We start from the raw sequence: 26834 nt of genomic DNA on the forward strand, positions 1-26834 counted from the left end.
GTCTTGTCCTATTCCCATCCTTATAATGTGATTGCGTGAAGATTATCAGACAATGTCGCGCTTATGTGGTCATTATCCCATCATTGAACCACAATTAACTGTGATCGCATGAAGGACTTTCACATGGCATCACTCTTATCCTGTCATTGTCCTGTCAATGAAGTGGAATTGTCCTTTCATTTTGTATTAACGGGAGTATGCATTAATACAATTCCATTTCAATGATGGGACAAAGCGTGATCTCTGAAACGCTTTTATGTGATAGGATAAGGATGGGAGAGCAATCTGCTTCCCTCCTGACCTCATCCTGTTCCCATGTGATGTTTCAGCTCTGATTTCCTTTATTTATTAGCATACATTTATACTTCACTCTGTCTTCATCCCTAGACTGAAAATTCATCATTCAGATTCATACAATCCTTGTTGGTTTTGACCTATAAAGCCCTAAATGGCTTGGGCCCAGGGTACTTGGAGGACCGCCTCTCCCCATATAATCCGCCTCGCACACTCAGATCATCCGGGACAAATCTGTTAGAGGTCCCTAAATTTCATCTGACGAGGACCTCACAGAGGGCTTTTACCGTTGTTGCCCCCTCATTGTGGAATAAGCTTCCCATAGAGCTCCGCTCCTCTGCATCACTAGTTTCTTTTAAGAAACAATTAAAAACATACTTATTTCAGCTGGCTTTTTCACTTTAGCTAATAGTGTTCTTCTTTTTCTGCCCCTTGTTTTTCTGTTTTTCTTGACCCCAGATTATTGTAAATAGTGTCGCTTATTCTGCCCCTGATGAATGTGATTTGTATAGATTCCTGTTCATATCCCCTTGTAATGTCGTTTTAAATTTTTTATACTCTGATGTTTTAACTGTATTTTATTGTCCTTCATTTTTTGTAAGCCTCCTTGATCACACCTGTGGAAAGGCGGGGTAGAAATAAAAATTATTATTATTATTATTATTGTAATTGTGTCATTAAATTAAAACAACAGAAAAATGGCACTCGGTTTTAAACCAATACTTCTCATACTGTAAAACAGGATCTTCAAAAGAAAGCACACTCATTTATTTTGTCTGATTTTTTTTTAAGAATTCTGCACAGAGTTGAAAATCAAGCATTTGTCAAATGCACACTACTCCAATGTAACTCACACTCCATGCAGGTTAGGAGAAGTCAATGAAGACCAGGGGCACTGTGGCAGAATTCTATGGAGAATTCAGGGAGAGAAGAATGGGACAGAAGAGGGAGAGTTTTATCTATTTATTTTATTAGTTATATAGTAGGCTCTTGGTTTCTGCTAGGTTTTTGCAGCCAGGACCCCTGGTGGATACCAAAATCTGTGGATGCTCAAATCCCATAATATACAATGATGTAACAAAATGCTGTCCCTATATAAAATGGCAAAATCAAAGTTTGCATTTGAGAATCAATGGCGTGGTAATACCACCCCTTTTATCTCCGGACTGGGGACAGGACAGCCTCACCAGCAGCCCTGCAGCTCCAATCCGGAGTTTTTCCATACCATGGAGAAACCGCAAAATGCTGCTTCTTCGTGGCACAGAAAAGGGATGTGCTTGGGGCTTCATGCCCTTGGACACCCTGGGAGCCAGAGCCATGGGAGAAAGGGGCCGCCTGACCCCTTTCTCCTGGGCATCATTCCTGCAGCCATTTGGTTGCTGCGGGAACGATGTGGCGCCCAAAAGGAGCTCTGTTTTGGAGCTCCTTCCCATGTCACAGCCAGGCTGCCATAAGTGGCCTGGGGCAGCACGGAGACATCACACACATGCCGCACCATTTGGTCACGGCGTATGCATGACATCATCATGGTGACCCCTATGTGGACAGGAGGCTGCCATGCTGATGCCGCCACCACATACTAGGGTTGCGGGGTGTGCTGACGCTCTGCCTCTGCGCAACCTTAGTACATGGCCAGGCCGGCGCACCAGGCTCATATAATATTTTCAAGCAATGGATGTTTGAACCCATGGATAAAGAATGTGTAGATACAAAGGGCTGACTGTATTTCTTTCTCACAATTCTGCTAATGGATTCAGATGGTGTACTTGCCTCTGCTCCTGCACACTTTATCCTCACAACAACCCTGTGAGGTAGGTCAGGTCAAAGAGAGTGACTGGCCAAAAGTCCCCCAATGATTTCCTTGGCTCAATGAAGATATGAACCTGGGTGTTCCCCAGTCCCACACAATAACCACCACAACCCTGGCATTTGTGTTCCTTTGCCATGCAGAGACCTCATTCTGCAGAGTCAGCCACCCCCCATGGCACCAGGTGGGTCAAGAATGGGTTGCAATGCATGAGAAATGCACAGCGTGGCTGGAGGCTAGGCAATGATCCAGATGGAGAGGGCAAGATCTGGAAATCCCGCAGTAGGTAGGTGAGGAAGAAGAAGGACTCCATGCGGGCCAAGGCTTCCCCTAAGCAAACCCGGGCTCCACAGCTGAATGGCACCAAGTGCCGCTGGGCTTCGGCCATGGCATTGCTTTCCAGGAATCTCTCTGAGGAGGAGAGGAAAGATCTAGTTAAAAAAGAAGGTGTAAGTCAAGGAGAGGTACCATATATATTCGTGTATAAGTCGACCTCATGTATAAGTCGAGGTAAACTTTTGGGAGCAGAAATTGGGATTTTTATATGACCCGTGGATAAGTCGAGGGTCAGTCTTAAGGGGGCAGCCCAGCTGGGGAGAAGCTCCGGGATGATCAGCGTCTCTCTAGCCGGCCTCCCTTCTCAGGAGGAGGGAGACCGGCTGGAGAGAAGTCTCTGAGGGGCAAACGCGCGCCCTTCCCTGCCTTCTCTCTAGCCGGCTTCCCTTCTCAGGAGGAGGAAGGCCAGCTGGAGAGAAGGCTATGAGGGATGTATGCGCACCCTTCCTGCCTTCTCTCTAGCCAGTTTCCCTTCTCGGGAGGAGGGAGGTTGGCTGGAGAGAAGTCTCCAAGGGGCGAACGCACGCCCTTCCCTGCCTTGTCTCTAGCCAGCTTCCCTTCTCAGGAGGAAGGAGGCCAGCTGGACAGAAGGCTGTGAGGGGCGAATGCACGCCCTTCCCTGCCTTCTCTCTAGTCGGCTTCCTTTCTCAGGAGGAAGGAGGCCGGCTGGACAGAAGGCTGTGAGGGGCAAATGAACGCCCTTCCCTGCCTTCTCTCTAGCCGGCTTCCCTTCTCAGGAGGAGGGAGGCTGGCAAGAGAGAAGGCTACGAGGGATGTACGCACGCCCTTCCCTGACTTCTCTCTAGCCGGCTTCCCTTCTCAGGAGAAAGGAGGCCAGCTGGAGAGACGGCAGTGAGGGGCGAACACGCACCCTTCCCAGCATCTCCCCAGCTGGGCGCTTGGTCAGAGGACCCTACTGACCCGTGTATACTTCTATCCCAGGATTTTGGTGACCATTTGGGGGCAAAAATTTCTCGACTTATAGGATATGCAGTTGGACATCACTTTAACTGCCGTGGCTCGATGCTATGGAATTTGGGGATCTGTAATTTCATGAGATATTTAGCCTTCATTGTCAGAGAGCTCTGGTGCCACAACCAGTGACAAATCCCAAGATTCCATTGGATAGAGCCATGACAGTTAAAGCAGTGTCAAATTGCATTAATTCTATAATGTGGCAGCCGCCAAAGATGCAGCCGGACACATTTGCTCTTCCTCTCCTCCTCCTCCTTTCTCTCTCTTTCAAATACACACAAACACACCACCATTCTCTCTCTCACCCACAATACCTGGTCTGAACTCCTGGGGGTCTGGCCATATGCTTTGATCATGATGGGCTCCATAGAGGTTGGGGATGACTGTTGTCCCCTTGGGGATGGAAACACCAGACAGACTGGGGAGGAAGGGATTGAAGATGTGGGGAAGGAGAGGAAAGAAAATCAACAATTGGACAAACATCATTTCACAGACCTCATGGTACTGGCTTCCTCTTCCCTCTGGTCTCAAACATTGTAAGCATCAAAGATTGACTGTTACCAATTAATCTCAAATGCTGGCCACCATCTTAAGTGCACAGTCCAGATTGTATAGAGCATAATGAGAGGGAGGACTTTATCAGACTGGCAGAAAAGATGGCAGCATTGTGGTATGCTCCTGTCAATATCGCTCAATAATGTGAAGATTATCACACAATGTTGTGCAACATCGCAATTATCTCGTGATCATTCTGTGAATAAAGAGACATTCTAGTGCTGGTTTTTATTCATGGGATTTTCTCGTGAATAAAAAGTGGTGCTAGAATGCCTCTTCATTCACAGGATCATCGCAGGATAATAACAATATTGTGCAGTGTTGTGTGATATTCTTTGCATTATTGTGTACATATTGATGGGAGCATACCACTATGCTCCCATCTTTTTTGCCAGTCTGATAAAGTCCGTAGACTCTGCAACCTGAGTCATTTCCTAGCCAACCAAAAATTTTGAGGGCAATGGCTCCCTCTTCCTTTCCTCTTCGCTCTGGTTTTCTGTTCTCATTGACCACAAGCATCCACAATTTACAGGTACCAACTACCTTGATGGCCAGCTGCCAAGCACAGAGCCCAGACTGTCATTTCTGACAATGACTGAGTCATTTCCTTGTTGTTGTGTGCCTTCAAGTCATTGCCAACATATGGCAACCCTGAGGCTAACCTATCATGGGGGTTTCTTAGCAAGTGACTTTAGAGGTACAGATAGGGTCACCTTAGGGCTGCCAAAAGTCAGAAAGGACTTGAAGGCACACAACAGCAACATACCTTTATAGCGGCGGGAGGGGGAAGAATGATAACAAAGTTCATATCTTACTATTCTTGGTTAAATGTACACATTATTGTTTCAAATGTATTGTAGTGGATAGCATAATACTGAAAAATCCTGGGAATTGTAGCTTATTGTGGCACAAGAGCTCTCTGACAGAGAAGGATAAATGTCTCACAAAACTACAGTTCCCAGAATTCCCTAGCCTTTTGCCAAGGCAGTTAAAAATGTCTCAAGGTAGATTATTTCTGCAGTGTGTTTTGGACTTTCTATTCTACTGTTCCACCATCTCCCTTGTGGTTTGGTTCCCCCCTCCCAAGACCCATGCCAAATTAGAAATTCAGCCCTCCTCCAGACTGGATAGTAAAAGCCTGGGCATTAGCACACTTATCCAGGGGGAGCCGTGTTGGCTATGTAGTGAAGTACAATAACACCCAAAACCCACAACTGAGACTGAGGCAACATGGACCTCAAGAGAAGCATCTTCTTTTGTCTTCCTAATGGAACTTTAAAAAAAAAGTCCTGGAGTACCCATATAGCCAGAAAAAGGGGACTGCCTGCATGAATTTCCCTGTAGTACTATCTAGAATCTTAGTGTCATGGATTGGAAGAGGGCCATCCAGTCCAACCCACTTCTGCCATGCAGGAACACACAATCAAAGCAGCCCAGATAGATGGCCATCTAGCCTGTTTAAAAACCTCCAAAGAAGGAGATTCTGTCATGCTCAGAGGGAGTATGTTCCATTGTCAAGCAGCTCTTACTGGCAGGAACTTCCTCCTTATGTTAAGTGGAATCTCTTTTCCTGTAATTTGCATCCATTGCTCCATGTTGTAGTCTCTGGAGCAGCAGAAAACATTCTTGTTCCATCCTCGATGTGACATCCCTTCAAATATTTAAACAGGGCTATCATGTCACCTCTTAACTTTCTCTTCGCCAGGCTAAATATATCCGGCTCCCTAAGTCTCTCCTCATAGGGCTTAGTGGTTTCCAACCCCTCATCATTTTGGTCACTCTCCTCTGAAAACGCTCCAGCTTGTCAACATCCTTTTTGAATTGTGATTCCCAGAACTGGACACAGGATTACAGGTGAGGCCTGGCCAAAGCAGAACAGAGTGATACTATGACTTCCCTCGATCTAGAGACTATACTTCTATTGATGCAGTCCAGAATTGCATTGGCTTTTTTAGCTGCTGCACTACACTGATGACTCCTCTTCAATCTGTGATCTACCAGGGCTCCTAGATCTCTTTCAGATAAACAGAGAACCATATCTTGACAAAATCAAGCTTGTGACTAACATCAACACCTTTGCCTAATGAAGATGCCAGTGGAGGTTTAAAAGCTTGCAACCAGTATTTTGTGCGTTTCAGTTAATCCCATAAAGGTATCACTGTTTTGTGGATTTTGGATGTTATTGTAAGGCACACACATGTAAGCCTACCCAAGCCAGTTGTACATGGCAACATTTAGCCATCTAAGATGCAGGCTCTTCTCACACAGTGTGTCAGCCATGGGACCAGAGAGTGGCTGCTACCCTTTGGTTATGTCTAGGTTCTACGTGTGACTAATGTCAAAGTATGATTTGTGGAAAACTGGTACCTGGTATCATGGGTAGTCATGTGAGGCAAAGCAAGGGGTGCCGAAGGACGCATGCGCAAGGTCTCCCAGATGGTGGCGCTGAGGTAGGGCAGATGCTTTCGGTCACTATAGGTGGGCTCACGATGAGGTCCTACAACTGTCATTAACTCTTTGTGGATTTGCTCCTGGATCTTGGGGAGGGAGAAGGGGGACAGGGCAGCAAAGGAACAACATTGTGAGGAAACAGAGTGCCAAACCCTCAAATGTTGACAACTCCCACAGCATGAGATAAAACAATTCTTCACATGTCTCCACATATGAGCCTACCTGAGTTTTGAAAACTTCTGGGGAGGCCCATCTCTCTGTCCCACCACCTCCACAGGTGCATCTGGTGGGAAAACAGAGAGGGGCTTCTTGGCAGTGTTACCCATGCTGGTTTCATATAAATTTTGGAATCAATGATAACCCTTGCATGACCCCTGGCCAGACTCCTAGCTTGCCCGCCATTAATGGCAAAGCGACAGGACATGTCCACATTCCTTAGGCAAACAGCCACATTAACATCTCAGAAGGTCTGGGAAGTCGCAAGAAGGGATTATCTTCAGCCAGGAAGAGTAAATGTTTGCCTTCCCTGGAGTAATCGCCCCCTCCTCAAGTCTGTTGTCCAAACAGCTTAAGTCATAGATATTATCAGACTCAGACATCCAGGTGAAAGAAAGCAATTAAACACCTTTGTTTCAATCACCAAAACTCTCTGCCCTCAGGCCAGATTTGGCCCATAAAAGGTCCCCACTTTTGCTGCTCAGCGCGCCATTTTCAAGGTCTACCCACTCCACGTCAGTCAGACCTTTGATCTGGTGGCCGGCTTTCCTGCTCAAACCCAGGTTGCGGAGCAGATTGCCTCACTGCCCAACACCCCATTTCGCTTCCCGGAGGAAGACTACATCTTGGTAAGTATACCATTAGCAAAGCCTGAACATCTTTTCCACATTTCCAACCTTTCTTCCTGAGCCTTGAATGTGTGTATGTGTGTGCATTGTGTGTGTGTTTCCCCTTTTTCAATAAAGTAGACTTTTAGTTATTATAACCTGTCTCAGCTTCGGTTATTGGGAGGCCCTGGTCTACTCGGTATACAGATAGGGAGACGATCTCGGAGGGCTCTTGTAGCCAGCCCCCTCTTGCAATATTTGGACTAATAACAACCTAATATAATTCCCCTAACGGACCCTTGGCTACAGCAGCTGCTCCTAGTCTCTGGAACTCTTGAGAGAGGCTAAACTAGATCAGTTGCTATCCTCCTTGCTATTCTTCTATAGGCAGGTGAAGACTTTTTGTTTTGGCAGACCTTTGAGGGTTGATTGTTCATTGGGCAAAGGCCTTTAATAATATGTTGGACAGTACTGTCTGAATTTCTTGTTTCTTTATTTTAATGGGCATGTTTTGTTGTTCTTGTGTGCCTTCAAATTGTTTCCAACATATGGCAACCCTAAGGTAAATCTATCATGGCGTTTTCTTGGCAACTTTCTTCAGAGGGGTTTACCATTGCCATCCTCTGAGGCTAAGAGGGTGTGACTTGAGTCCAGCTCTCAAACCACTACATTATGTGGTTCTCAATTGGCATGCTACTTCAACTGCATTTTAGCTTTTGTATGATACATCTTTTTAGCTATATCTGTTTAAACTTGTATAAACTGTTTTAAATTCCAGGGTTAGATGCATGTGTGGGTGAGCAGAATATAAATATATGAAACACAAGAAATGACATTCTGAACTATGGATGGGAAACATTTGCCATCAGCCCAGGTCCCAGTGCTCCGCCTGAACTTTTTAGAATCTGGAAAGCTTCTGACTTCTAAAAAGTACTGGTGAAGCGTGGTTAGGACACGGCTTGGACCAGGCTGATGGCAGGTGGTGATTAGGTGGCGATTTAGCATGCAATAATCCTCGCCTCCATCACAACTCCATCCCAGGGAGGCTTGAAACGCTTTTAAAGTTCATGCGATAAAATTAAAGCCATCAACCACTCTGGAATCCCATTGTCGATTCCTGGGAAAGGACATCCAGCCTTGGGGCTAGATTTTAGGTATAAAAATAGCTCCAAAATCTAACCTTTGTAAAAACAGCCAGCATGCACCTCTGCACTGTGTTGTCCTCAGACCTCCCAGTCTGACCCATTCCAGCCTTCCATGGTCTACTCAATGGACAAGTAATTACAATCCCCCTGGAAAACCCCTAAAACTCTGGTATCATCTTTCCATATTTCAGTTAGCTCTAGATGCTGTGTCTGTGTGAATTGCTATTGTGTGTGTGTGTATATATGCATGTGTACATGATTACACTCTTTATTTTTAATACAGAGTGTGATTACATTTTTTATTTAGAAAAATGCATTTTTCTAAATTAAAAAAAAAATCTCTTAATTCACCCCAGACCTAGAGTTCTCTTCACTTAGTACTGCTATACACAGGTGCAAATGGTCCAAAGGTTACCCAAGCCTCTTGCAAAAGCTGATTTCCCCAACATTTGAAGGAACACTATAAGGTTGGTGGGGACCCTGCAAATCCACTCTACCTGGGGTTTTTTTGGTAACACCCTCCTAATCCCACCTTCCCTCCCTCAAATACATCCCACAATTTCATCCTACCTGTGGGCGGTGGAGCAAAAAGGCTACAGTCCAGGTCAGTAAGGTAGCTGTGGTTTCAGTACCTCCAATGAGAAGGTCAATAATGGCCATGTGGACATGTTCTGGGAGGAGGCCAGTCTCCCCTGACTTGCTGATATTATGGTCACGAAGGAACTGCAGCATATGGCCCACCATGTTTCGTGCCTCTGAGGAGTGGTGGGACTCCTGAGGATGTAGGACACAAAAGGATTGATAAATACCTTGAATGTATGTCAGTTTTTAGGTCAACACCAAGGGCTGTCCCTAGTCTTAGGCCAGGGGGAGGGGATACACAACCATGACCCCAACCTTTATTTGTTGTTGTTGTTTGCCTTCAAGTCATTTCTGAGACTTATGGCTACCCTAAGAGTGACCCTTGGCATGTTTCTTCAAAGAGGGTTTGCCATTGCCATCCTTTGATGTATAAGAGTAGTTTGCACTCAGTTAACTCAGTGGGACTGGAGGGGGAGAGGTTAGAGTTGAGGGTGGATGGTTGGGGGGATTGGGTTATGTTGCCAACAGTTGTATCATGTATTTTTATCCTCTATTGTAACCCGCCTCGATCCTTAGGGAGAGGCAGGATACAAATAAATATTATTATTATTGGAGTAGTGTCAACTTGTATTATTTCCGCAGTGCACAGATGCAGCGCAGCCTCAGTATGCAAGAATCAAAGTAACAACATCTGCAGGGTCACAGTTTCCACCAATGACTCAATTCCTGCTTTAAAGATGTAGTGGTCTGAGTGATGGACTATGCCTCTGGAGACCAGGGTTTGAATCCTGACTCAGCCATGCAATCCACTGGGTGACCTTGGGCAAGTCACACTCTCTCACCCTCAGAGGATGGCAATGGCAAATCACCCTCTGAACAAATCTTACCAATAAAACTTCATAATAGGGTTGCTATAAGTCAGAAAACGACAGCACACAACAAAAACAAGGAGTTATGTGTTCCCTTGCAGGGAACACATAACTCCTTTGTCACAACACCTCCACTGGCTACCACCAGTATGTTTCCCAACACAATTCAAAGTAGTGGTTATGGACAGTAAAGTTCGACACAGCTTAGGTCAAGACTACCTGAAAGACGGTATCTCCCTATATGAACCTGCCAGACTCCTCAGATCCTGAGCAGGGGGACCTTCTGGTAGTCCCACCACAATCATAGCCTCATCTGGTGACAATAAAAGAGCAGACTTTCTTGGTGACTTCTAAAATCCTCTGGAACTCCCTTCCACATTGTGCTAGGCTAGTCCATTCTCTGCCCTTCTTTCATCAGCAGGCAATGATCCTTTCATTCAAACAGGTATTTGACTACTTGGACTGCATCTGCATTGCAAAATTAACACAGTTTGACACTGCTTCAACTGCCATGGCTTCATGCTATGCAATTCTGGGATTTGGAGTTTTGTGAGGTTTTTAGAGAGTTCTGGCACCCAAAACAAACTTTGTAAGCTACTTTGGGTCCATCTTGGGAGAAAGATGACACATTAAAATAAAATAAAATAAAATAAAATAAAGAACAACTTAGCAAAGTCTGTTTCTCAGTATCCTTCACTTGTAAGTCACAGAACTCTGCCCCTCCATCTCTACCCCAACATCAAATAATCCCAACCCAATTCTCAGTCCATCCTAAGCATTCTCACCTGGTGTTTCTCCATCTGGCCTTGGACCAAGGAGTCTCGGTTTTCAATACAGGAAAGCAAGTGCTTCAGTGTGGCGTTGGGGAAAATCTAAGGAACAGCAACCAAGAGTCCAGAATTTAGTGGTTTTCAAAGGCACAGACATGTAGAGCAGGGGTAGGCACGCACCACGGAATAACCTACTCTACTCAGAGAAAGAGATGTGTTTTTTGTTGTTGTTATTGTTGTTAAGAGTTAAAGTACAGTACTTACACTGACCCTTTGGATAAGCTGACCCAGGACTTTGGGGTCAATTTTCTGACTAAAATTTCTAGAAGTATACGTAAGTATATGAAGAAAATGTTGGCTGGCATTCTACTTGGGGCTTGCTCCTGATGTCCTTAGCTGCCTTCATGGAACCTCAACTCTTGGTGACTCTGTGAACAAGACATCTCCAAGCCTCCCTGTTTCCAATGTACATTGAAGCACTCTGGCCTTTGCCCAGATGCACATCTTCACAAGGTTTCATCACATTTTCGCAACATTACTATAGATTCATAAAGTTACCAAATGTAGATTGTTAACATAAGACCTGAAGCAGTATTATTTCGTAGATATTCTGCTCATTATCATAAGAACTCAGGGCAGTGTACAAATGAAACAATAAACAATATAAAGCTATTCCAAGTTGAAACAATAGCATAGCTAAAACAGAATGACTGGATATTAAATGCAACATCTTAAAATGTTGTAGCATTTAAAAACAAGTGTACATATGATTAAAGTAAATTAAGCCCAAAAAGCTTTACTATAAAATCCTGTCTTGAACAACGTCGGTGCCGATCGGACCACTAAGGGGAGGAAATTCCACAACTGGAGGCAACGGTAGAGAAGCTTCTCTCTCCATATCCTCCCACTCCATAATGGAGTTGGGCCCAAAGTAGTCCCCACCCCATCTGACCTTAATCTGGGGCAGGTATATCTTGGAAGAGGTACTCCTTTAAACATCAAGGCCCCAAGCCTTTAAGGCTTTAAATGTCATCACTTGAATTCAGACCAGACGTAAATTGGCAGCTGGCATATCTCCTTCATGACTGGTGTTATGTATTGTTTATATGGTATACTAGTCAGAAATCATGCTGCTGCGTTTTGCATTAGCTGCAGTTTTTGAGTCATCTTCAAGGGCAGCTCTACGTATAGTGTATTGCAGTAGCCTAATCAAGAGTGACCAGTATCTAAGGCTGCATTAGCACTTCAGAAACTATCCAGTTTCACACCACTTTAATTGCCATGGCTCAATGCTATGGGATCCTAGGTGTTGTAGTTTGTTGTGTCACCAGAACTCTCTGACAGAGAAAGCTAAATGTCTCACAAAACTACACTTCACAGAATTCCATACAATGGAGCCATAGCAGTTAAAGTGGTGACAAACTGGATTATTTCTGCAGTGTGGATGGAGTCTAGATGATATCTCTCCATGAAAAGCCACAGCTGGCACACCAGTTGGAGGTGGCATCAAGCACTCCGTGACATCCACAGCATGTCACTTACTCAATTGCCCATTATTTATTTTGCTTTCAGGAGAAGAGACAGTTTTGAAGTCAACAAGATTCTTAGAAGATAAATCAAGCCTCTACTTGCAAAAAAATAAACTTTTCTAAGCTGTTATGTTCCAATGTGATTCTCTTCCCCCCCCCCCCGCCGCTCCACAAAACAAAACAAAATGAAACCTTGAGATGTTGCCTAAAATGTCCCTGTTAAGCCTCTGAACTCATCTTCCTTTCCTTACTCTGAGGATGGGCAGGGAATTCACAAGCTTGATAGGAACCGCACTCCATGTTTTCACCAGCTCAATCATGCAATCGTGCATTTCTTCAACACTGGCCATGTCCTACCATGGAGAAATAGAAGAGATTAACCTGGAGAAAACAAATGGCAGCCATTGCTAACTGGGAAATCAACAAATCTCTTTTCTGTCAGATCAGTCAAAAGCACTTAATATAATTGTGTGTGTGTGTATTCTATCCTAAACCACAAGTTTTCAGGATGGTATACCAGAAAAATCAATTTAAGTATATTAATACAATTTTAAAAATTGGATTGTGGATGCATTCATACTGTAGAAATAATGCAGTCTGACACCACTCTAAGTGCCATGGCTCCTTCCTACAGAATCCTAGGATTTCTAGTTTTGTGAGGCACCAGCATTCCTTGGCAGAGAAGACGAAAGAACGCATTGTAGACATCGCCCATGCACACATGGGTGGACAGTCACAGAGAGTACATTATGGGTGGCTGAACATGGGAGATGATGTGTGCCGGCTGATATGCTGAGTTAAGTAAGAAGAAAGAAGTTTGTACTGACCAGCTCCTTATCAAGATGGAACAGACTAGCATATATCATGTTTACGACTTTACAATAGATATCAACTACATGCAAAGCTGATATAATAAACAATGTGGTAGTCCAGTGATTGATATGTTTATCTATTACTAATTTGTATAAATAAAGGACCCTGGAGATTCATCTTCAGAGCTCATTGCACTATGCTATGACTCTCCCTTTGTCATTTTGTTCTCTTCAACGCAAAAAAACAAAAAATCCCAGTAATCCATAGGATGGAGCCATCACACTTCAAATGGTGTCAAACTGCAATATTTCTACAGCGTAGATGCACCTTCAATAACTTTGCCAGGGTTATCTATTTTATTACAGTCGGCCCTCCACATTTGCAGATTTGACTTCTGCGGATTGGATTATTCACGGATTTGTTTAATATGTTCTCTCTAGGAATCTCTAGGTCCTCCAGCACGACTCTGTGGCTAACCTCCACCAAAAGTCATGGCAGAAAACCTAGAAAATCCTAGAGAGAACACTTCTCTAGACATTTGTAGGTCCTTCAGTGCAATTCTGTGGCCAATTTCAAGCAGATGTTGACCATAGGGGTGCCCTGGAGAAGCTAGAGAAATGTTGTCCCAGGTTTAAAAAAGAGTATTTTTTTATTTGCAGTTTTCCCACTTTCACAGGGGCCTGGACCCCTAACCTCAGTGAATGTGGAGGCTCCACTGTATTTTATTTTTGTACAGTGCCATGCACACTGACCGTAAATCATCATCATCACAAGCTAAAAGCATATTGCACAATTTAATAAATGAAAACGGATTTAAAATGTTAAGACAGTTTAAAACCATGTGAAACTTGGTGCCAAACCAAATCCAGGATTGATTTCATGCAGAACCACAAGAGGAGGGAGGGCTATAGCTGAGAGGCCCCTCTCCTACTCCCCGACATTGGCAAGCCTCTCTCTAGCAAAACTGAGGATACATCTACACTGTAGAAATAATGCAGTTTGACAGTACTTTAAATGCTGTAGCTCATCCTAAGGAATCCTGGGATTTGTAGTTTTCTGAGGCACCAGCATTCTTTGGCAGGAAAGTCTAATGACCTTGTAAAACTACCAGTCCCAGGAATCTATCAGATTAGGCTAACCATACGTATTGTTTTAAATGAGATAGTACCATTTTTGTTTTTTCCTATTTCCAGACTGTCCAGTCATTTTAATATAAATGTCAGTTTTGTCCCGTCTTCAAGGAAATTGCCCTGTTATGTTGCAAAAATAGTTTGAATATCCCTGTTTGAAATTGTCATAAAACAAAATTGTGATTGTCATAAAACAAAACAAAACAACAACCAAAGCACAAGAAAACAAAATGTATCATGGAGTGTGAGAAATGTTATGATAAAATACTGAAAGGCTGAAATTTGCTTCATAAGATTACTTCATTGGAGAAATGAAGTAATGGTGCGATCATAGTGAAATACAACCCCCCTTTATGTCTTCCTAATTTTTTGTATGAGTTGTGTTACTGAAAAATAATGGTTAGCTCAATCTGTTCATGTAATAAAACGTTTATTATCGTTGTACCTTTTCTTGAGTACGGAATATTACATGACCCCATCTTGTTTTTGCCATCCTAATGACCCATTTTTATTTTGCATAAGGTGGAGCTACAGCTCTTAAAGTGGTGTCGAACTGCATTGTTTCTACTGTGTAGATGAACTCTCGGTTCTCAGGACATCATAACTAGAGAAAGCTGATCCTTCAAATATTGAGGTCCCAAACCACTTGGAAGGAAAACGAGATTCGTGGGAAGACAGAATTGTTGTTCACCCTATTCTGGTTCCCTCCTACAGACTCACCAAAGGTCCAAACAGCATGGTAGAAATAACAGAGCAGGCATGCAGGGAAAAATCATGAGCCACATCCACAGGTTGCCCCTCATAACTATGAAAAACCTGTTGGGAGCCCAAAAAGAGAGAGAAAGTGTCACTTAAAAGGGCTCAGAAAAAAACCAAGAGCTGTAATTGAAATGTGTTTCACATGACAGCAAGGAGTGGATGCAGAGGAGCCTTGCCTTCCTGAAATGTCACCTTTCACTCCAAACAAAAAAAGCCATGGTTCTAGTCCTTATTGCAAAAAGCCACTTTAATCATTGGACATGAGTCTGCACTGTAGAAATAATGCCGTTTGACACCACTTCAATTGCCAAGGCTAAATGCTATGGAATCCTGGGATTTGTAGTTTTTTGTGGCACCAGAGCTCTTTGACAGAAAGGGCTAAATATCTCACAAAATCACAAGTCCCAGAATTTCATAGCACAGAGTCGTAGCAGTTAGTTAAAGCAGTGTCAAGCTGCATTATTTCTTCTGTACAGATTAGACCGTAGCAGACATTAAATGGATAGCAATAACTTACTGGGCTAAATCTTAGCCAAAAAGGGGAAACTTGGTGAAGTTTCTAGTCCTTATTGCTCAGGCTGTGTCACGTGCTTAAAGCTAAATTCCAGTCTTATAATCTGGGTAATTCATTCCTGTTACGCATTCCTGTTGCCATTACTTACGTAACAATGTTTAAAAAGTAAAGCTTGTTAGTATTTTTTAATAAAAAATAATTGATAAGAGAATGGCATGAAATGTGAAAACTGTAAAAATGCAAGTAAAAAGAAAACAATCTAAAGTTGAAAAGCAAGATAAAAATGCCTATAAGATAACTTCATTTCCACTCATTACTCATTATGTTACTTCTGAAATATACGTTTGTTAGATCCCTGTTGCTGAAACGGAGAAGAACTTATTACAGGTAACAGTACAGCGGGCCCTCCACATTCGCTGGGATTAGGGGCACAGGACCCCCATGAAAGGGGGGAAACTGGAAATTAAAGAAACTATTTCAGCTGGAAGCTGAAGTCCAACTATACATATAGGAAGGACAGTGTGCTCCCTTGTTGTTGTTATGTGCCTCCAAGTCATTTTTTATTTATGGTGACCCTGAAGCAGACCTATCATACAGAAATGGCATTTAAAACCTGAAAAAACCCTAAGAAGACATGCAAAAGTGTGATTGATTTTCAGACACAGTGGGGTTAACATGACATTAAACAGCTAGAAAATCCACACAATACAATTCTTTTTACTTTCAGGATTTTCCGGAAGTAAAAAGAATCGTGTTTTGTCTACTTTCTAGTCAGGATAAGGTCATGTTAATGCACCTTAACAGTGATGTTGTCTTAAAATCAATTGTGGCTTTTGCGTGTCTTTTCTACTTTCTGTCCAGGTTAATGTCGGGTTAACCTGGATGTCATCTGATAATAAATCTGCTTTTGTGAGGGGATTTCACTTTAAATCCCCCTTTTGCATGGAATCCCTCCTGCGTGATAAAACCCATAGGGTTTTCTTGGCAAGTTTCTTCTAAGAGGGGTTGTGGTTGTCGTTGCCATCCTCTGAAGCTAACAGAGTGTGACTTGCTCAGGGTCACCCAGTGGGTTTTTATGCTCAAGTGGGGAGTTGCACCCTGGTTTCCAATACTTAAACCACTACACTACACTGGCCTTCCATGTGCTCCCAACTTTTGTTTTTAACTTCCTCACTGGCTGGGCTCTAGGCTCTGAGCGCATCCCTTAGTCTCCAGGCTTGGTCCTTCTTCTCCAGTCCTCAGGGCAAAGGAGAGCAATTTCAGGTTATCCTGGAGTGCGGTCAAATCTCCCTTTTTTCAAGTCTTTAAACCAGGGGTAGGCAACCTTTTTGAGCCAGGGGCCAGGTTGCTGTCCCTCAGACAACTGGGGGGCTGAACAAAATTTTCAAATGTAGGACACATTTTTTAAAATGGAGGCCACGTGAAAAAATTGATGATTTTTTAAAAATGTTAATATAAATGCATGTTTCTTAGGCATCATCAAAATGGAGGACATTTGGCATTATTCCTAGACAGATGGCAGAAATGTACTTCCCTTTCTGGCCAAACACCAGAAGAAGAGGAGGAAGAAGCAGAGGTGGAGGTAAAGGAGAAGAAGAGGAGGAAGAAGAGGAGGAAGAGGGGAAAAGGAGGAGGAGGAAGAAGAGGAAGTAGAGAGGAAGAAGAAGGGGAGGAAGAGGGGAAGGAGGAGGAGGAGAAGAAGAAGAAGGGGAAGAAGAGGAGGAGAAGGAGGAAGGGAGGAAGAGGAAGAGGAGGAGGAAGAAGAGGAAGAAGAAGAGGAGGAGGAGGAGAGGAGGCAGAAGAAGAGGAAGAGGAGAAAGAAGAGGAAAGACTCTTTCCCCTTCCTGGCCGCCTCCGTCGCCGGCGGAGGAGACCAGGCAGGGGAACGGGGCCTCGCTGAGGCGAGGCTCTTTTCCCTCCCTGGCCGCCTCCATTGCCGGCGGAGGAGACCAGGTAGGGGAACAGGGCCTCGCTGAGGCAAGGCTCTTTTCCTCTGCCTAGCCACCTCCGTCACTGACAGAGGTGACCAGGCAGGGGAACGGGGCCTCGCTGAGGCAAGGCTCTTTTCCCCTGCCTGGCCGTCTCCGTTGCTGGCAGAGGAGCCCAGGCAGGGAACGGAGCCTCGCTGAGGCGAGGCTCCTTTCCCTGCCTGGCCTCTGTCGCCGGGAGGGGCGGGGGACCCGGGACAAAGGGCAAACCGGGGCGGGACCGTGCGGACCCGCCCCAAACCAGGAAAGTCCTGCCCCCAGGCGTGGAAGGCTGCAGCGGGGCGGCAATTGGTGGCAGGACCAGCCCAGGGCCGGTCCCAAGGCCTCGCCGGGCCGTCGGTTGCCGACCCCTGCTTTAAACAGAAGTTGGATGAGCATATTTGATGTTTTTATGATATGTATTTTAGACATGATTGCCACTGTATGGAGATTTTTGCTTGTAAGCCCACTTCGATCCACCGGGAGAAGCAGGAAAATACAAATAAACATCATCATCATCATTGTTATTATTATTATTCTCCTATCTAGGACTTGGTGTCTCTTGTTATCCTTCCAACTCTACAATTCTAGGATTCTAGGATTCTTGAACCCTTCGTATGTGTATGCATCATTTTTCAGACTTGTCGTTTTTTTATCAGAATGGCATACTCTGTGCAATGGTGTTTGATGCTTCACATATCGTGCATCAGTGATATCCCCAGGGGCTTCCTCTTGTACCATCACTCTTGTAACTTCACAAGAGGTTGTCCCCAGGTCTTGGCACTGAAATTTCAAGGAGGCCTGGCCTAGCAACCACAACGCAGGGACTGTCTACATTATCTCCATGCCAGTGGTCCCCAAAGTATGGTCATCAAGATGTTTTTGACTTTGGTGCCCAGAAGCCCTGGCCTAGCCAGTTTGGCCAACAGCCAGGAATTCTGGGACCTGAAGTCCAAGACATCTGGAGGACCAAAGTTAGGGAATCACTGTTCTATACTGTGAATTCCCCCTAAGACTGGCCACTGGTGTTTACACTACATAGGCTTGCCATATCCCGCCTGTGGGCGGGAATTTCCCAGTTTTGGGAAATTCCCGCCCCGGGTTGGCCCCGCCCCCGGGATTTCCCCCGCCCCCGGGCCTTGTTTGCAAAGTGTGCAACAGTGGTGGCGGGGGAAAGAGAGAGAGGCCTCTATAGGCCTCTCTCCTTTGGCAGGGGGCTTCCCTCCCCTCTTTGGCTCCGCTGGAGCCGAGGGAGGGAAAGAAGCCTCGCCTGCCGAGGCCAGACTTCTTTCCCTGCCTGAGCTCCGCCGGCAAAAACGGAGCCCAGGCGAGGAAAAGAAAGCCTCCCTGGGGGTGGATTCCTTCTCTGCCTGGGCTGCTTGCAACGGAGCCCAGGCGGAGAAGGAATCTTCCCCTCAGAAAGGATTCTTTCTCCCCTGGGCTCCGTTGGCAAAAATGGAGCCCAGGGGGAAAAGAAAGCCTCCCTGGGGGTGGATTCCTTCTCTGCCTGGGCTGCTTCCAATGGAGCCCAGGAGGAGAAGGAATCCTCCCCTCAGAGAGGCTCTTTTTCAAATGTAGGACCCAAAAAAAAGGTCCTACCTTTGAAAATTTTGTCCTACATTTGTCCCAGTTTGGAGGTCCGGACTAATGGCAACCCTAACACTACCAAACCCTGGATTTAGTCCAGGCTGCTTACAGAATGTCAATTCAGGGTTTCCACTTCTTGTTCTGCATTAAAAAGACTTACCTTTTGCTCAGGGGTTTGCAGAAAACCCAGAGCAACACGTGATGACAACAGGTGTTAATGGGTGGCTGCCTACTCAGTGTCCTTGCAGAGTTGCTTTGCAGACACAAGTCACTATGAGATCAGACCACATCTGGGTACCCCATCCTCACTTCAGAATCACTTGCACCCGCAATGGTGGTGCTGGCCAGCTTGCAGACACCACAGTCTTGCAGAAGGTAAGGGGGGGGCAAATTTGGGGGTGGGGGGAATGCAGGAGCCAGAATACTTATAGGGCAACTCGGAGTATTTTGCCAAGTGTAAATAAGCCCACAGACAGTTATATACAGGTAAGCAGACATGTGCCTTTACAGACTAATCCAGGTTGTTGTTTGTTCAGCTCACTTTGCAGAGGTGTTGAGCCTGGCTCTGTACAATCTGCTCCATGTCGCCCCGTAGGCAGCGCTGGATGGCTGTGTGGGCCATTTTCCTTTGTAGCCGCCACGTCGGGGTATAGTCGCCAAGGGAGAGGTCCTTGCCTCCCATTGAAACCAGGTTTCCTGCAGGTGTGGTTGGGGCAAAAGAAGGTGGAAGAGACAAGGAAAGAAAGGGATGGCAAACATAGGTTAGAAGCTCATAGCACCTCTGAGACTTACTGAAAAAAAGAGGTTGGCAGCATGAGCTTTCATAGACTTCAGCCTACTTCCTGAGATGCATTTGGCGGAGTGGAAAGCCAAGGACAGATCTATATATGGCACTGGTGTGTGAAAATGTTAATTCACATTCAAAATCCAAATGCATCTGAGGAAGTAGATTTAAGTCTAGGAAAGCTCATGCTATCAACTTCTTTCTTTCAGTTAGTCTAAAAAGTGCTGCAAGATCTCTCTACATACTGTTTCTGCAGACTAGTACAGCTATATCTTTTAATTCTACCAAATTACAACCATTATGCTTTTCATATTATAGTTATTATTATTATTTATGTACTATTTCATTCATTTGTATCTCTTTTTTCACTTGCTCATGTGATTCAAGATGACTAACAACAAAGAGGTGGCCCTCCACATTTGCAGCTTTGACTTGGGAGTTTATCACATGGGGAAAAATATGGAGTTTAAGCAATGATTAACCCGTGAAAATTGCACAATTGACATTAAAACACAATTAAAATGAGATTAACACAAGAGCCATTATCCTGTGAATAACTAGAGAATAATCAGGCAATAAACAGCAAAAAGTCATTCATGGAAAAATCCTGTGAATGATTTGCTGCTGTTTCTTGCCTGGTTATTCACGGGTTAATGGCACTTTGAACACAACGTTGTGTGAAAACCATTAGCGCAATTGTGGGATTATCACAGGTTCATCATCTTTTATACTTCCAATTATCCCCCGTGTGATAAACTCCATAGTCCAATGCTCAAACCACTACACCATACTGTCTCTTCCTTTCCAGGAGATTAAGGCAAAAGTAAACTCATGCAGCCTTGTCTATTTTGTGTGTTCTTCCTCATTTTTGGAGTCATTTTATCATCTTCACCACACTCTGATGTTGCTTGGCCACACATCCTAGTTTTGAACTGTAAAATGTTGGAATCATAGAATCAGTTGAAAGAGACCTCCAAGAGCCATCCAATACAACCTCATTCTGCCATCCACAAATTTAAAAAAATAAATGCACCCCCCCATGACAGATAGCCATCCAACCTCTGTTTAAAAACCTTTAAAGAAGGTGACTCTTTGGAAGGATTGAGGTTGGCAGGGGAAGAAAAGATTTCATCTCAAAATGGAGAATAACCTTGATAACTGTTGTCACTAAGTGGCCAGCATTAGAGGTACATCTATGTTGTAGAAATAATGCATTTGGACACCACTTTAATTCCCACGGCTTCATCCTAAAGAATCCTTCAATTTGCAGCTTTGCAAAGCACCAGCAGGCTTTGACAAAGAAGGCTAAAGACCTTGAAAAATAACAGATCCCAGGAATCCCAAGGATGGAATTGCAGCACTTAAAGTGGTGTCAAACTGCATTATTTCGACAGTATAAATACACCCTAGGTTAGGACAGTCTCTCTGTTAGTGCAAAGTACACGTCAAAGAGAGAAGGACAAACCCTGAAGATCAGCCAAGGTCCCACACAAAAACAGGGGGAGTATCTTGATCTGGAAAACAAATGCTGAGCATTATGCAATTCCATTAAACTGGTGACTTTTCAAAAACAAATTATTTGGCATACTTCGCTGATTTAAACACCAGCGCTGCTGATAAGGCCAGGGTTTTCTTTTTCCATTTTTGGACAGGCAATATTTCCTGTTGACACAGTTTCCAAGGATGTATGAGCCATGTTGAGCTGCGGTCAAGATATCTGGGAACTGGAAAATGCCCAATGCCTCCAATTTGTCACATGTAATTTAGCCCTCTGCTTCTCTTTCCCTGCATGTAAAATCTAATACGAAATTTTGGCTTCAGATTTTGTCCATTGGTAGAAGGCAGGTACCATCCCAATGACAGTGCCAACACATTCAGACAATTATCATGTGTCAAAATCTGTCCATAGGAAATGAGATTACACCAGGAGAGGCCAAAGGATGAGGTTTTCATTCATTATGCTGGTTGTCAGATTCTGGACATTAGGAGTACAAATAAGTAACTTTTCAAAGCTCTGGTAAAGCACAGCAGCCTTGCCCTTCTTACCCTAAAAGCTTGAGTGGGAATTATGCAGAGCTCTGCCTACTGGACTGCAGTTCCCAGTATGCCGCACCATTGGCTGCCTTGGCTAGGGTTGCTGGGATGTGCAGTCCAGCAACATCTGGAGGGCTACAGCATTTACTAACTCTAGCCAAGGATAGTCAATGGTGAGGCATACTGAGTGTTGCAATCCCTTTTGTTGTTGTTGTGTACCTTCAAGTCGTTTCCGACTCATGGTGACCCTAAGGCAACCCTATGATGGGGTTTGCTTGGCAAGTATATACAGGGGGGTTATCATTGCTATACTTTGAGGCTGAGAGAGTGTTACTTGCCCAAGATCACTGTGGGTTTACATGGCCAAGCCAGGATTCAAACCCTGATCTCAAATCATAGTTCAGTGTTCAAAGCACTACAACCAGTTGTCTCCTTGGCAATCTCACACCTTCCAACAATTCATCAATGAAAACTGGGACACATGTGGCCAAGCAACATCAGCGTATGGTCAAGAAAGGAAAAGTTATTAGTGAAGAAGGAGACACAAGCTAGGGGAGGCTGCAGCTATTTGCTTTTTGCCTGAGCCTCCTGGGAAGGGCAGGCTTCTGCCCTTGCCTTGCCTCTCCTCCCTGCTGAGTTAACTGAGTATAAACCACTTTTGCATTTGCAACTCAGTCTGTCACAATTGAAGATTAAGCTGAAGACAAAGAGGAAAAGTGGGAGAAGGAATGGGGACATGGGACATTTCAAAAGCAGCTTGGAAAAGCGGGACAGTAGAGGAATAATCAAGACACTCTATGCCAAATGGAGGCAGTCAGAGCGTATGCCCTCCAACAAGAACTGGAGGGCCATATGTTTCCTTCAGAGCTAGGTTCCAGTCCTCATGGTATTGAGTAAAAGACTTATTGTATACCTTCAAGTCATTTCGACTTATGGTGAACCGAAGGTGAACCTATCCTGGGGTTTTCTTGGCAAGATTTGTTCAGAGGAAGTTTGCCATTGCCACCCTCTGAGGCTGAGAGAATGTGACCTGCCTAAGGTCACCCAGTGGGTTTCATGGCAGAGAGGCGAATCAAACCTTGGTCTACAGAGTTGTAGTCCAATTTTTGGTTGGCCACTGTTTGGTGGCATTTTGTTTAAATTAACTAACTTGTTAGTCAACAAATTAGCCTATCAAACCATTAATTAATCTCAGTGTGTTTTAACTAACCATGGTTTAGTGTTATGTTTGAATTGGCTCTATGACTGTGTTTACATATAACTAACTATGTTTTGGGTTGCTGAAACCTGCTTATTGTGATGTTAGTCTTCCTCTGCTAGCAAACCATGGTTTGTTAATGAGCCATAAGCCACAATTTTGAACCCATGGTTTCTTGCTGTGTTACAAACTCAGGCTTCTTTAAGCCATTGCTTGTCATACTATCCAAACGTACAACCATGACTTGCTTCCCCGCCACCACCAGACTGCTCACCTTGAAGAAAGCACTGATAAAAGGGATAGAAAATAACCACAAAATAAACAAATTAGAAATGCCAGATGAGGAATGCAAGCTACAATTTGGGTTTGAGTCTTAAAAAGCAAATCAACATATTTTGGCCAGAAAATATTTGTATGGCCACCTTCAAGGGATCTTAGAAATATTTAATGCATAAATATTAGGCAATTACAGAGAGTGCAAAGATTATAAAATTAAAATTAGTACAATAACTACCATTGCATAGCCAGAAATCAGGCGTCGGTCATATTCAAAGTACAATGACATCCAAAATCCCAAATTGTGCATGTTGATGGCCCAATAAAGGTATCACGGTTTTATGGATTTTGGATGTTCTTGTACTTTACCATTGCATATGTTGCTCTTTTCTAATAGCAACTGAAGAAAGACATATAAACATAATCAAAACATGCTGAATTATTTTTAGGGATAAAAACCAACTTTGTCTCTGTTGTGCACTGCATTCTATTAAATATTTACAGACTCAATTGTTTACTTATTTATTTCGGTTGTCATCGATGTGCTTTGTAGCTGAAGCAACAAACCCTGGTTAACATAAACCAAAGCTTCTTGTGACTTGTAAACTCTATGGGCATCTTGCCATTTCATCCCAGCCTTTTAAACCTCCCATTCAACCAGGACAATATTACCAACAAAGCTGTGAGGCCGTCCAGCGAAGTCAGACCACTTCCGAATTAGTGCCTCGCGAATTACTTCTGAGCTGTTCAGCACAACCACGTCTAGCAGGAACCACCAAAGAGTTGGGGTAGGGAGGAAATTGAAAATCTGTTTTAGATCATTTAATTTCTGCCATAATAGTACCAAAACATCTCTTCGCTCATTCTAGGCTTAGTTTTAATGGTGTGTGTGTGTGTTTGTGTGTGTGTGTGTGTTAAATAGAAAATAGGTGACCTGTACTTGGAATGTACACATTGAGTTAGAGCAAATAGTTACAGACAAGTAGTTATTTGCAATTAGTCTTTTCCAAAAATGAAGATACATGGTGCTCGGGAACGAAAAATGATCGGGTTACAAAATTTCCTGGATATACGAAAAAGTTGGAAAAACTGTTTCGGGTTACGAAATATTTTTCGGGTTACGAAATTCATTTCGGCGCGAAATTCAAATGCTGCAAAGTGCAGCTATAGGCTTTCCAGTGCTAACGGAAAGCCTTTTCGGGTTACGAAATTTTCGGGTTACGAAAGGAATGGCGGAACGAATTAATTTCGTAACCCGAGGTAGCAGTGTATACATTATAACTATAACTTCACCTTTTTGTAGTGCAGCTTACGTTTCATGTTCCTTGCTAAAGGCAAAAAAGTTCAAATGCTGGCTCTAGTAGAGGAGAAGGTAGTGCTTTGAAAATCACAGCCCTTGAGCCTGTAACATCTGGGTGCTTTTCTAAAGTAACTAAAGTTACTTTTCTAAAGTTACTAAAAGTAAGTGTTTAATTCCTTTTAAGAAACATGAAAATAGAGGCGGGATTTTTTTTATCAACTATTGGATTAAGTATACTTAACTAAAGTATTGTCTACACTAGAGAATGAAACAGTTCAACATCATTTTAACTGTCATGGCTCCATCCTACCAAACTCTGGCATTTCTAGTTTTGTGAAACACCAGCACTCTTCAGCAGAGAAGGATAAAAGACCTTGTAAACTTAAAAATCCCAGGATTCCATGGGATGGAGCTACAGCACTTAAAATGGTGTCAAACTACATTATTGTTACAGTGTGGATGCAGCCCTATTTACTTGACATAGGTCTAAACCATACTGCAGTAATACCATACAGTATATACTAGGCTATAAGTCAAGAAATTTGTGCACAAAACTTGACCCAAAAAATACAGATGTGTTGGGTATGTTGTGTGCCTCCACGTCCTTTCCAAATTATCTCCATAATAGGCAAACCAACCTATTATGGGGTTATCTTGGCAATATTTGTCCAGAGAAGGTTTGCCATGGCTTTTCCTGAGGCTGACCAAATGTGACTTGCGATAAAAATTATAACAGAATTCAAGGACATAGCTGTGTTCGTCTGGATCAATGTGCAAAGGCATCTTGTAGCACACTTTTGGGACTAAGGGGGAGTGCATCTACACTTTGGAAATCATGCAGTTTCACACCACTTTAAGTGCTATGGACTCCACTTCCATCCTAGATTTGTAGTTTTATATAGTCTTTAACCTTCTCTGCCAAAGAGTGCACCAACTAAAAATCCCAGGATTCTGTAGGATGGATCCATGGGAATTAAAATGATGTCAAATTGCATTATTTCTACAGTGTAGATGCATTCCCAGTCTGGGGAAAAAGAAAAAGGAAGGAAGGAAGGAAGTCTGAGAAGCCAATTTTGGCTGCACACAACTGAAGTGGCTGCAAGGGGAGATTTATTTAACGTCTCTTCATTGTGTCTTCTGCCAAAACCATCCCAGCTCATCCCTTCCAAAACTGAGAAGGGGAATATTCATACAGCCTTCCACAAGCTGTTTGATGGCAAATCCCATCAGACCCTAGCCCGTATAGACAATGGTGAGAGATAATGGGAATTTCAGTCCAAAACCTGAAAGACCACACTTTCCCCATCCTGATCCTGAGATTTGGTTTCTGTACCCCCTGCCTTTCCTATTTCCCAAAGGCAAAAGTTGTCAGGAGCCACTATCCATTTAAAATATTTGTAAATTCCTTTGAATACAGATTAAATTAATTATATAAAAACTGCACAGTGGATGATTTTATAAAAAGCAACATCAAAAGTAGGAAAATTAACAAAGGCAAGCCCCTAAAAAGTGTAGACGCAAGGAGATAAAAGTGACCCAGCATGATGTCGTGATTTGAGCACTGGATTACAACCCTGGAGACCAAAGTTCCAATGCTCCTCCACCAAGGATACACACTGGGTGGCCTTGGGCAAGTCACACTCTCTCAGCCTCAGAGGAAGGCAAATCCCCTCTGAACAAATCTTGCCAAGAAACTCCCGGGTGGGTAGCTTTGCCTTAGAGTCTCCATGAGTGCAAATGACCTGAAGGCACACAACAACAACAAAGAAATAAACTTAGCTATTTATTTATTTTATTCATTTATATTCTGCCTTTCTTGCAATAATGAGGCTCAAGTCATCCAACAACATGTGTAAAAACAATGCAGATAAAACCAGTCCAGATTAAAACTATAGAAAAACTTACTATAAAAGTACCAATATAAAATAGGTTGTGAAGGCAGCATAGATCATAAAAATACAAAGAACAATTAACAGTCTTGACAAACAGAGAAATGTTAGCCCCCTTGCTGACTACCGCAACCAACCGACACACCCCCAACTACAAGAAGTTACTTTTTTGGATTAGAATCAGCCACCCCAATGCCACCAGTGACATGCCCAGTTTCACCTTTGTTCCCAAGGCGCAGGCGGTAGATCGGTCCATATTGACAGGCCAACTTGAGGAAATGGATGGGGAGGTTAGGTTGGAGCATGTGGAAGAGGTTGCCAATGAGAGGCAAAGCCCTGGGGCCGGGTAGATCCCTCAAATCTTTCCCCTGGCAGTGCCCCATGTGCCGCCAGCTCAACAGGGCAATTGCCAGAAGGACAATGATGAAGAGGAGAGCAGTGAGCAT

At 43.8% G+C, this 26834-nt stretch overlaps 1 protein-coding gene across 1 annotated transcript; it reads right to left on the reverse strand.

Moving 5' to 3' along the window:
* Positions 1-1004: 1004 nt before the first annotated feature.
* Positions 1005-26834, reverse strand: LOC121921953 (steroid 21-hydroxylase). Its single transcript, XM_042450732.1, has 10 exons — positions 26609-26834; positions 23872-23961; positions 19449-19603; positions 14801-14896; positions 12389-12490; positions 10624-10710; positions 8958-9161; positions 6335-6504; positions 3727-3830; positions 1005-2512 (listed from the first exon to the last, which is right to left on the reverse strand). Exons 1-10 carry the CDS (start codon positions 26832-26834, stop codon positions 2250-2252), a joined length of 1497 nt encoding a protein of 498 aa, XP_042306666.1. The 3' UTR covers positions 1005-2249.

Source organism: Sceloporus undulatus, chromosome 2 (assembly GCF_019175285.1).
Source record: "Sceloporus undulatus isolate JIND9_A2432 ecotype Alabama chromosome 2, SceUnd_v1.1, whole genome shotgun sequence".
Lineage (NCBI taxonomy): Eukaryota > Metazoa > Chordata > Lepidosauria > Squamata > Phrynosomatidae > Sceloporus > Sceloporus undulatus.